We start from the raw sequence: 10,938 nt of genomic DNA, 5'->3' as shown, positions 1-10,938 counted from the left end.
AAGAGTGACCTGGTTAATAGTTTTAAATTACGGTTGCAGTTTCATGCAGTTCTTGAAATTTTGTGAAATTTCTGTAGATGGGGCTGTAATTGTAGTTGCGATGCAGTTGTGGCGATTAAAAAACCGGGTTGTGTCCGTAATTGTGGTGTCGGACCTGCACTTAAAACCATAAACCATGTAGCATGGTAGGTGAGGTACTTTCAGAGTTCCAAGTTTATCGTCAAGGCAATTGTCAGTTTTGTTCAATGCAAGATTGATATAGCATTTTGTTGTAGGTAGAGGTGTTAAAATGAGTATAAATGCATGAATCAAAAAATTTTGGCTTAAAATCTTAGTATATTTTAGAACACATCCACTCCTGGCCAAACAACCCCAATATTTTTTAAAACACAACCACTCTTGACTAACCCACTTAGTATTGTTTGGAACGTAGCCACTCTTAATAAAATGTATTGTTTGGATATCAAACACCTCTGACTAAGATGCTGAGTATGTTTTGGAACACAACTACTCATGGGTAAACAAACTAGGTTTGTATAAAGATGCGATCAAATAGATCACATGGATTTGCTCACTAGAGAGTGCTAGCATCTTATGATGTACACAATTATATGAACTTTCTATGCAAAGCTTTCAAGAGAGCAGAAGTATTACTTTTGAAGTATTTCAATTAGTTAAATTAGAAGGAATTCAAATATCCTCAAAAAAGATAGAATTTGAAATTCTTCTCACTCAACCTCACACTAGACTCAACCCCAAACGGACCTGGCAAATCCGACAACCATGACAGGCTAGGTTGGTTAGACACTCCAGACGGATCAAACTGACCTGACAATACAAACGGGTCGAGCAAACTCGACGACTTAGAATGGGCCCGATGACCCAGATAGATCGGGGTGACCTGATGACACATACGGGTCAGGCGAGCTTGACAACTCAAACAGGTCAGCGGGTCCGATGGCCAAGCAGGGTGGGTACAAAGGTTGGCATGAGATTTATATGCATGATAAGTATTACTTGGTTGGTGGAATATGAATCGTATGTGGTTACGACGTAATTCCATGAGCCTCTAGGTGAGACTTCATGGTGGTGCCTCAGTTGGTCGGGACGTAATTCCATGGCCCCTGTTAGTGGGAGTTCATGGTGGTGCCCATCTAAAATGCATGTATTTTTTTTGAAGTATTTCAATTAGTTAAATTAGAAGGAATTCAAATATCCTCAAAAAAGGTAGAATTTGAAATTCTTCTCACTCAACCTCACACTGGACTCAACCCCAAACGGACCTGGCAAATCCGACAACCATGACAGGCTGGGTTGGCTAGACACTCCAGACGGATCAAATTGACCTGACAACACAAACGGGTCGAGCAAACTCGACGACTTAGAATGGACCCGATGACCCAGATAGATCGGGGTGACCTTATGACACATACGGGTCAGGCGAGCTTGACAGCTCAAACAGGTTAGCGGGTCCAATGGCCCAAGCAGGGCGGGTGAGCCCGATAACCTACACTGGTTTAGCGAGCCAAATGACTTAGAAGTGTCGAGCGAGATGTGTCGGGCAGCCCAACGACCCAACCTACCTGTTGACTAGACAAGCCTGACTGACTCGATGACCTAGTCGGGCTTGACCAACCCGACAACCTAGATGGGTCCGACAACTCGGGCGATACCGACCAGCCCGACGACCTTGCTAGGTCGGGTCGCCCCAACGACACAGACTTGCTGGGTGTGCTCAATGACACAAACATGCCCGACAACCCAGATCGGTCGGCGACCCAACGATCTAGTGGGTCCAAGTCAGGCCAACAACCTAGATGGGTTGGGTCTGGCTGGGTCGACGAACTTGACGGGCATGACCGGCCCATATGGGCCAGGAGGCTGATCAGGCTTGTCTCGATCGTCGAGCCGACCTAACCTAGCCCATTTGGGTTTCCTGGTCCGACTGAGTCGTTGGGGCGACCTGACCCATCTAGCTCGTCGAGCCCGTTTCCAAATTTATCATGAACTCAAAACATAATTAAGCCTAAAATAAATATTTTTAAAAGGAAATTTTATCTCACAAGAAATTCAATTATTTTATCCAAACAAGAAATTGAAATGTAAGGTATTTTAATTTCTTTATCCAAATAAGTTATTTAGAAAATGAAGGAAATTTAATTGCAAGCAATTCAAATACAATACATTTCAATTTCTCAGCATTATTGAAATGCTTCATCCAAACAAAGGTAAAGGAACTTCGAATTTACCAACAATAGTTATTTTCAATCTTTTCATAGTTTTTTTATTATAATTATTTATTACTTAGAATATTGTTCAATAATATTTTAATAATTTGAATGTTTATTTTTTTTTCAATTATATAAATTTAAAAGTTTCCTTTTTAATTATCATTTTTATAATAATGTTTGGTGAATATTTTGATTGTCGTGTTGTAAAATATAGGATTAAATATGTTTTTGATCCCTCAAGTTAGTAAAATTTGGAATTAGTTCTTCTTGAAAACCTTTGACTAATTTAGTTCTTCATCTTTAAAAAATACGTGAATTTAATCATTTTAACCAAATTTTGTTAAGTTTATCTGACATTTCAAGCACATTTCATGATAGTATTTGAATTATTTACACCGTTTGACACATTTTCGCTTTAGTGTTAACTCAAATATTATCATAAAATGTGTTTAAAATGTCAAATAAATTTAACAAAATTTTGTAAGAAGGACTAAATCCATGCATTTCTAAATATGAAAGACTAAATTGATATAAAGTTTTGAAGAGGAACTAATTCCAAAATTCACTGAAACTTGAAAGACCAAAAACATATTTAACCCTAAAATATATTTTGTATTATAATAAATATAAATATATAAAATAAATTGAAACCACAAAAATATCATTATATTTGAAATTGAAATTTAATTCATAAAATTTTAAAATTTTATATAGTATTTACAATTTAGATTCCATACATGACTAGGACATAATAAAATCGCTAGAATTTTTGAAAAAAAAATTATAAAATCATGTAAATTACCTTTTTTCTATGCACCCTTCACCTTCTTGGTTGAATAAATTTTAATTAAAATAAAGTAAGGTATAATGCACGCGCTATATATATATATATATATATATATATATATATATATATATATATATATATATATATATACACTTTTGTAGAAAACAAAATCTACTATATATCTCATACAATTTCACGACTCTCAATTTTAAACTATTTTTCAAAAGATCAGGAGTCAACTCACTTAATTTATCAATTACGTGTATCGAATTGAATTACAGAATTTCAAACTTGCCAACATAAAATAAATTGAGTTAAATTCAGTAATTTCTAACAGAATCTATAGTGAATTAAGTGATATGAGCTGAGGTGACTCTCTTTCACAACTTCCCCTGCTTTTATGCCAATTTTATGGACTCCATTGGCTGGCCACTTCAAAAAACTTTCGGACATGGCTAAGCCAATGCTAGAAGAAACTTTTTCAGAAAAATAAAAAATTTCACTTTTTATTTAATTTATCCACCTCAATATTTTAGAAAATTTAATTTAACAGTACAAAAAAACTGAGGGGCACATAAGATTCCTTTGAAAAATTAATAAAAACTGGGTCAAAGTTTTGGAGATCTTTTTTTCTGTTTTTTGGGTTTTCAGGACCAATCATCCTAACAATTGAAAACAATAAAAACTTTTCTAACAGTATTACTTCTGGTTCCTATGTAAAGAGATTATAGCATTGCTGTATTAAGCTAGGAATTCCTATGTGATAAGGTAGAATCATTTGATTCAAACCACTTATGGTTCAGAAACTATATTACCATTGATGAATCTTAAAAGCTGTATTGGTTAGAGAAGGTTTGTTTCTGAAAGCAACACTTCACTTATTTCTTTTACTTTTCTCCTTCACAAAACGGTCCGATATTTCTTTTACTTTAATACAGCTCTAAAGTGGTCACAAAGAATATCTTACTCCTTCGTTATCTTCTTCAATTCACTTCCCTATATTTCTTTCCTCTTTCACCGTTATTACTTCATTAAACATATGAAAGTGAAACCACATAAATTTATAGAATACAAAAAGAAAAACATTTGTGTGTTTGAGAGATGAGTTGAGTTGGTAGAAGTGTTTTGAATGTAGGCAATACATAGAGATGGAAGAAAAGCATAAAGGAAATCCATTGAGCACTAAAAACCAAGACTAGCATTTTTATTGCATGGAATGAAGAGCTTGGAATTCTAAAGACTCTAGGCTTAAAGAAAGTGCTTCAACATGAAAGCCTGTTATTGGTTGCTTCATTTTTCATGGAGTGACTGCCATTCCCTACCTTCTTCCAAAATTCTCTACTTTTAATGCCTTTCTTCTGTCTGTTGCATTAACATTCTAAACATACTTACACAAATTTCTTAATAAACATTTTTATATGAAAAGAATTAACAAAAGAAATCAAAGAAACCTCTTTATAAATTATCTTATGCCTAAAAGAAGTTATATATATGCATATGAGTTTCTACTGATATATTATTTTATTTTCTTGTATTTTTCCATTCTTATAAAACAATGTATCCAAAGATATATTTAAACATGTTACTATCATCTATCTTTAGTCTTGCCATGTCACCATTAATTTGGACCACATCCTACTCAAGAAAAGTTGATGCTATGAATGCTAATTGCTCTTTGTTCTGGTTTTCTTATTAAGGAATCTTTTAGTGAAGTTCATTTTGCAAAGTTAATTCTGATTAGAATTAAGTTTGAAGGGAAAAATATTTATGCTTGAGTATTTTTTTTTTTTATTCTGAGAGTATGCTAGTAGTAAAAATCGTATAAAATATTTGGTTAGTTACTTTGAATAATTTTAACCAAAAAGTAAATTCTTTGACATGAGATTATATGTGAAAATTGATGTATACTCATGTTAATTGATATTTTAACCTAAATTTATGTAAGTCGAGTTGATTATGGAAGTAACAGTTTTTAAGATATGAGACAGTTATAAGATCCATTGATAATTGCACTGTTGAAGAGAAAACTTGTTCAAATTCTAAAAGCTCAAGTAGTATTATAGGACTTACTAAAAACAAGTTAAAAATACTCTTTGTGATTGCACCATTGGAGACGCACTTGCCAGTGAAAGAAAAACGGTTTCTTTGCGAGGAGGTTTGTTTTGGATCAAAATCACTTTTATGTTTCCATTAGATCTTCATTCAAGATAGATTGGAGATCCTACATAGATCACAGAAGATAGAAATAATTTACCATATATAAGTGAATATATAAGTGAACATAAATGAATATCTAAATCAACGTAAATCTTATTCAAAACATTTAAAATTTATTAGATTTGTTATTTGTCAGACCTATTATACCACTTATTAATAATGTGTTGAAAATCTTACATCGACCAAAGATAAGAAGAATTGATTAAGTCTATAGGTTGGTTTTTCATGGATTATGAGAGAATGCGGCTACTTCAATAAGCAAGATGCAGAAAATGATTCCTATTATTGGCATAGATGTCTTGAGGATATGGTACAATGACATGTCAGCAAGGGAAGATGACGTGGCAGCATAATAAAGTGTTTGAAGAGAGAGCTTCTTGGGTCTTTGTTTGGTGAAAAAGAGGAAGACAAATGATGGGGATCTAGGGAAACTGAATGGAAAGATACTTGGCTTCCCAAGGATATTGTTCCACTTAACTTTTATTCAAACCTGTCAGTGTCAATCATCTAAATCAGCCTTATATATTGCTTATATAGCATTTGCTTATGATTGGGGTGAATCTTAAACTTCCCTACATGTTCTAGGCTTCTTATGCTTTTGCTTTTAAACTTCCAAATCCCACAGAAGATAAACTGCAGGATTATCATTCCTTTGCCGCTATGATATAGCAGCAAGAAACAGAAGATATAAACACTCAGTTTCAAACCCACCACCTTCTCTTCTTTGCTTCAAGCTGAGAAGGCCTTTGTTCCTCCAAATTTTCCACAGCAAAAGAGATGAGTTTCTTGTCTTTAAGAGGGTTCTTTGTTTTAATCTGTGTTGGGATTTTAGCTTCTCAACCAGGCATGGTTTCTGGCCTCAGAAGCAAAGATCTTGCTCTGAGATGGGATCAGAGGCAATCACCACTTGCTCAAATAGCTCGTGCTCTAAAGGCTGTTGCAATGGAGGACTTGCAATCACAGTTGGATTTGGCACCTGCACCTTCACTAACATTTGATCCTAATCAATCAAACAAAAGGACAGTTCGAAAAGGGTCTGATCCAATTCACAATCGATGTTAACAACTCAACATGCTGTGGTTTTGTCCCTTTTTTACTTTTCTGAGAATGACAAGTGAGTTCCCCAATGCCAAGATGGTTCTTTGCTTCGTTTAACAGTTTAATGAGGTTGGTCGGATTTCGAAGCTCTTCTCCTTCCCCATTGGTTTTTAGTTTTGTTGAGTCTATCTGTCAGGTGAAGAATTGCTGATGAAAAACATTTTGTAAAGAAATCAGGCATTGAAGAATAGCTAGATAGTTTCATGATATTGTTAGCTATCAAATACAGAATATAGTGGATTTCTCCCTCTCTCTCTGTCTCTCTCTCTCTCTCACACACACACACTTGCTCTGTCTATCTTCTACTACACTAATATAGGTTCTAGAGGGAAACCAAAGTATGGAAAATTTGTGAATGCAATTAACTTTTTTAGTATGCAATCATTATAAAAACATTTATTCAACTAACAAAAAATCACCTTATAAATGGCTCATAAAATAGTTATTCCAAAAATTAACAATTCTCAGTCATGGCATTTTATGATTAGATAATAATATAAGATACATACACTTTTATACTCCAATTAAATTCATTTTAAGCACTCTTTCTAAGATTCATGCACCAAGAGGAAAAATGCTTGGACATTAAAATAAAAAATCGTTTTTTTTCCATCAACAAGATGAGTAATTCAGCAAAAAGAAGGAAAAATAAGTGAAAAAGAAACCAATGAAGAGAATGGGAGCTTGTCTCTTCCACTGGCATGTTGAACTTGACAGAGACCAAGGTTAACAGATCCTAACGACACATAATCTGGGAATTTCAGTTTGTCTTAACACGAAGCTGAGATCTCTGGTATCTGTTCTTTCTATGCAAATTGAACCTTATTGAAGATATCTTTCTTGCAACTTGCTGCCAAATCATATTCACTGCATCCCCAGGTTGTGATGGATACTTATACTCAAAGTGGGGTGTAATTTCCTTCAATCTTTCCCACATCTTGTTCCACTCTTCCCGTTTGATTGAGCGAAGGAGATTCAGCAGGTAGCCTTTCTTCACGGCATCAGAGGCACGCACAAATACAGAAAACTCTGAGTAGTCCAAAACATCTTCAAAGGGTAGCTCAATTTCATCACTGATGATCACAGGCACACAGTGGCTTACTATTGCGTCAAAGAGTCGATTCGAGGATGGGGTATCACCGGCAATGTTGAGGCAGAATTTTGATAAGGCCATGCCATGGCTTGCCTGATTGATCCCATTTCCTCCTATGCTCCCAAAACTGAAATGCACATCTTTCTCTTCTTTCAGGAGGTAGTACAGTTCTTGGCGAATGGCTCCTCCCTACAGGTTCAATATCATAAATTAACTAATTAAAATGAAGAAAGACTATCTTCCACATCTAGAATTAGTACAGTAAAATTGATGAGGGAAGTAGTATTGATGGAAAGAGGAAATTATATCATTTGTAACTATTCTCACAATACAGTCATAGTAGGATTTGTTTAAGTTTTAGTTTTTCAATGAATTGATGTGCCCAATATTTGTTCAGAGATGTTGACAGAAAAAACATTCAATAAAATTTAGAAATCAACCATCATGAGTCCTTTCCTATATTTGGAATCATGAAAATGTAATATTTGTACCACCTCTGAAATAAACGCTTGTATACACGCTACAGTGAACCTACATGTGCTGATTAAACTTGTAGAAGATGTATTTTCAACTAATGCATTATAGTTCATTAAGGAGAGATTATATATACGTGACTTCAGTCCAATTCACATAAGAGACGACACTACTTTTAACTCAAAATCTTAAGACATTGGATTAATGAATCTTTTTTTTTATATAACGTTTAATTTTGTCATTTCTACCCATATCTCCCTTTATAGGGTGACCTTTACTTAAACCAGTGTTGTTGTGGTTAAGGTGTTGTTGTTATCACAATAGTTTAAGCCGGTCACAAAGACAAAATCTTAAAACATTGGATTAATGAATCTTTTTTTTTTATATAACGTTTAATTTTGTCATTTCTACCCATATCTCCCTTTATAGGATGACCTTTACTTAAACCAGTGTTGTTGTGGTTATGGTGTTGTTGTTATCACAACGGTTTAAGCCCGTCACTAAGACAAACCATCGACTCGGATGACTCTGATACCACTAATGGTATAGAGCACATGAATAAAATAAAAAACAAAAGAAAGAAAAAAAAATTCTCTATACACTATATCACTTATATCTCTCATACCTCATTTTCCAAACCCCCTAAAAATTCTCACCCAGCAATAGTCAGTTCAGTGAACCTGATATTTATATCTTGATTTACCTTCTGAAATTCAATAACAATAGATTTATATTGATATCTTGAGGTGCCAAAAAACATGGAGTTGAAGTTTTTTCTTAATTTATAATGCAGTACGAAGGATGAGAAGGACATGGAGATTGTTGCTAAAGGTGACGGTAGAATATTTGTCATGTCTCAGTTCTCTATGTTCATATCACTTCCGTTAAAAAGGTGGCAGGGTAAAGTCAAGTACCTAGGATCAAATCTTACCTTCAAAAAGCACCAGAGGTGTAGTGTGTTCTTTAGCTGAGATGGTGACTTATATACAAGGTGAAATCGGTAAAGGTTCCTGAAAGATCTATTATCTAATCCATAAACCAAGAAGTGGTTCTTAATTCTTATATTCACCAAATTAACAAGTTAAGAAGCTAATGCACTTTGACATCTAGCCAATACACAATAAAATGCAACACAGGCCTCTTGCAAACCTTAAATGAGTATAATCAATAGCCAATTTATTTCATAAATGAAATTACCAAAAAAAAAACTGGGAATTGAATTGTAAAACTAGTCAATATGAGATTTTTTTTCACAATAAGGCACTTATGCATTAAACAGATAACATGAGTGCAGCAAAAACTCACGTCTTTCCTGTATATTGCTCCCTGGAAATACACCAGTGTGGTACGTTCTTCATATGAAACTGATTTAGCTCTTGGTATGGTGCCTACTAGGTGCCTGTAGGGGGCTATTACATCTTTCTTGATATTTGCTAATTGAGGAGGATACCTTCCGAAATCTGCAAGCACAAGCATAGCAGAACCCAATTTTTTTCTTGCATCCAACAAGCTGTTAGGATGGTGGGCTATAATCAGATGATCCTTCCCTCCTGAACGTTTCCATTCCTTCTGGTCCATCAAGAACTGCACTAATTTGTGTTGCAACATTTTGTTAACACTAACTTTTTCCTCTCCATGAAGCTTGGAATGCCTATTGTAACTCAGAGATGAGAAAAATGGCACAAAAATTACATCTGCTTGACTTGAATCCTGCACTCTGATTGCAGAGCAAGAATGACCAACATTAACAGTGTTTGATGACAGAAGATCAAGGGTGAGCCAGTACTCTATGCTGTGCTGCAAGTTCAGTCCACCTGGATAGCGTGGAATACCTTCAGGGTTATCCACCTCAGGCCATGTTTGATTCAAACTTCCCTTCCAACCCAATAACCCAAAGTGAAATTCTGGGGGCAAGTCATACATGAATACTCTCAATAAAGGATGAACTGGGTGAGATGCCACATTCATCTTCTGTACTGCAGAACTTGTTTTCTTGCTTGAATCAGAAGCTTGACAGTTGGATTCTCTGGACTTTTGTGATTGAAAATTTAAATCCCCAGAAGGGTATGGGGTGAGTACGTTCTGATCTCTCTTCAATTTTGGCATGAAGTAAAGTGACGCGTTATTGACAAGAATAAGTTCTAACACTGATCTAGGTATCAAAGAATGACTGCTAAACTGGAGTAGGAAAAGGGATGACAGAACCAAAAGGAACATAGAAATGATCATCACGTAAAATATAAACCTTGAGTGAAACATGATCTTCTCTGACATTGTTGAGGATCAAACAAGGTCCAATCAAGCAACCTTGCAGCGAATACAGGAACAAGAAAAAAGACTGAGAAGCTCAAAGGGTAAGCTATTTCCACAAACACAGAGCAAAAACCTTGATGGGGGTTATGGTTTTAGCAAGAAGCCCTTCTCGATCAGAATCCAAAGCTCAAATCCCTCAAACACAAATGACCATACCCACCCACTAATGGCTTCTCAGCCTTCTGCAGCGTTGAAGAAGATCTCCAAACAGTTCTCCTCACATGCAATGACTTGCACATACAAAGCAAAGTCAAACCCTCCACTTCTTACAGAACACACTGATTCAAACAGTACAATCCATCAACCAAAAATGCCAGTGAAATCCAACCTTCGTTGAGCCCAATCAAAACTAGCAACAAACAAACACCCCTAAACAAAAAGTTCTCAGCTTCAGCATTCCATTAAACACCCTAAGGAGATGCAATCATTAGAAACCCAAGAAAATTAAACAGGAATTGGCATCTGGGTAGACAAGTTTTATTTTTTATTTTTCTTTTGGGGTTGTGAAAGAATGGGTACCTGACGATAAAGGTTGATCCAGCACTCACTTCATCACTGTGCTAAGTCTTCACATTCAGACAGAGGAGAAAAAGAATAGACTTTCTTAGCAAAGGTTTATGTTTCGTTAGCGGTGTACGCATAACGTGTGCGAATTACGAGTTTCATCACACTCGTTTATTTTTCAATCAAAGTCTCAACCTTTCTTGCGGAATTCAAATACCCAT

The 10,938-nt window shown here is 35.2% G+C and overlaps 2 protein-coding genes across 3 annotated transcripts; one reads left to right on the top strand and one right to left on the bottom strand.

Annotated features, from left to right (window-relative positions):
- Positions 1 to 6,012: 6,012 nt before the first annotated feature.
- Positions 6,013 to 6,297, top strand: LOC114163407 (CLAVATA3/ESR (CLE)-related protein 45). The gene has a single exon (XM_028047725.1). The coding sequence runs from the start codon at positions 6,013 to 6,015 to the stop codon at positions 6,295 to 6,297; it is 285 nt and encodes a 94-aa protein (XP_027903526.1).
- Positions 6,298 to 6,809: 512 nt separating this feature from the next.
- LOC114163323 (probable arabinosyltransferase ARAD1) lies at positions 6,810 to 10,938 on the bottom strand. Of its 2 annotated transcripts, none has more exons than XM_028047566.1 (3): positions 10,733 to 10,938; positions 9,206 to 10,623; positions 6,810 to 7,615 (listed from the first exon to the last, which is right to left on the bottom strand). In XM_028047566.1, exons 2-3 carry the CDS (start codon positions 10,172 to 10,174, stop codon positions 7,094 to 7,096), a joined length of 1,491 nt encoding a protein of 496 aa, XP_027903367.1. In that variant the 5' UTR covers positions 10,175 to 10,623; positions 10,733 to 10,938; the 3' UTR covers positions 6,810 to 7,093. The 2 variants fall into 2 exon arrangements, with proteins under 2 accessions (XP_027903367.1, XP_027903368.1); XM_028047567.1 differs by having other exon boundaries at positions 9,206 to 10,582; positions 10,733 to 10,936.

Source organism: Vigna unguiculata, chromosome 9 (genome assembly GCF_004118075.2).
Source record: "Vigna unguiculata cultivar IT97K-499-35 chromosome 9, ASM411807v1, whole genome shotgun sequence".
NCBI classification, from domain to species: Eukaryota; Viridiplantae; Streptophyta; class Magnoliopsida; order Fabales; family Fabaceae; genus Vigna; species Vigna unguiculata.
The sequence above is the reverse complement of the archived record's forward strand: the minus strand, read 5'-3'. Positions and strand labels throughout refer to the sequence as shown.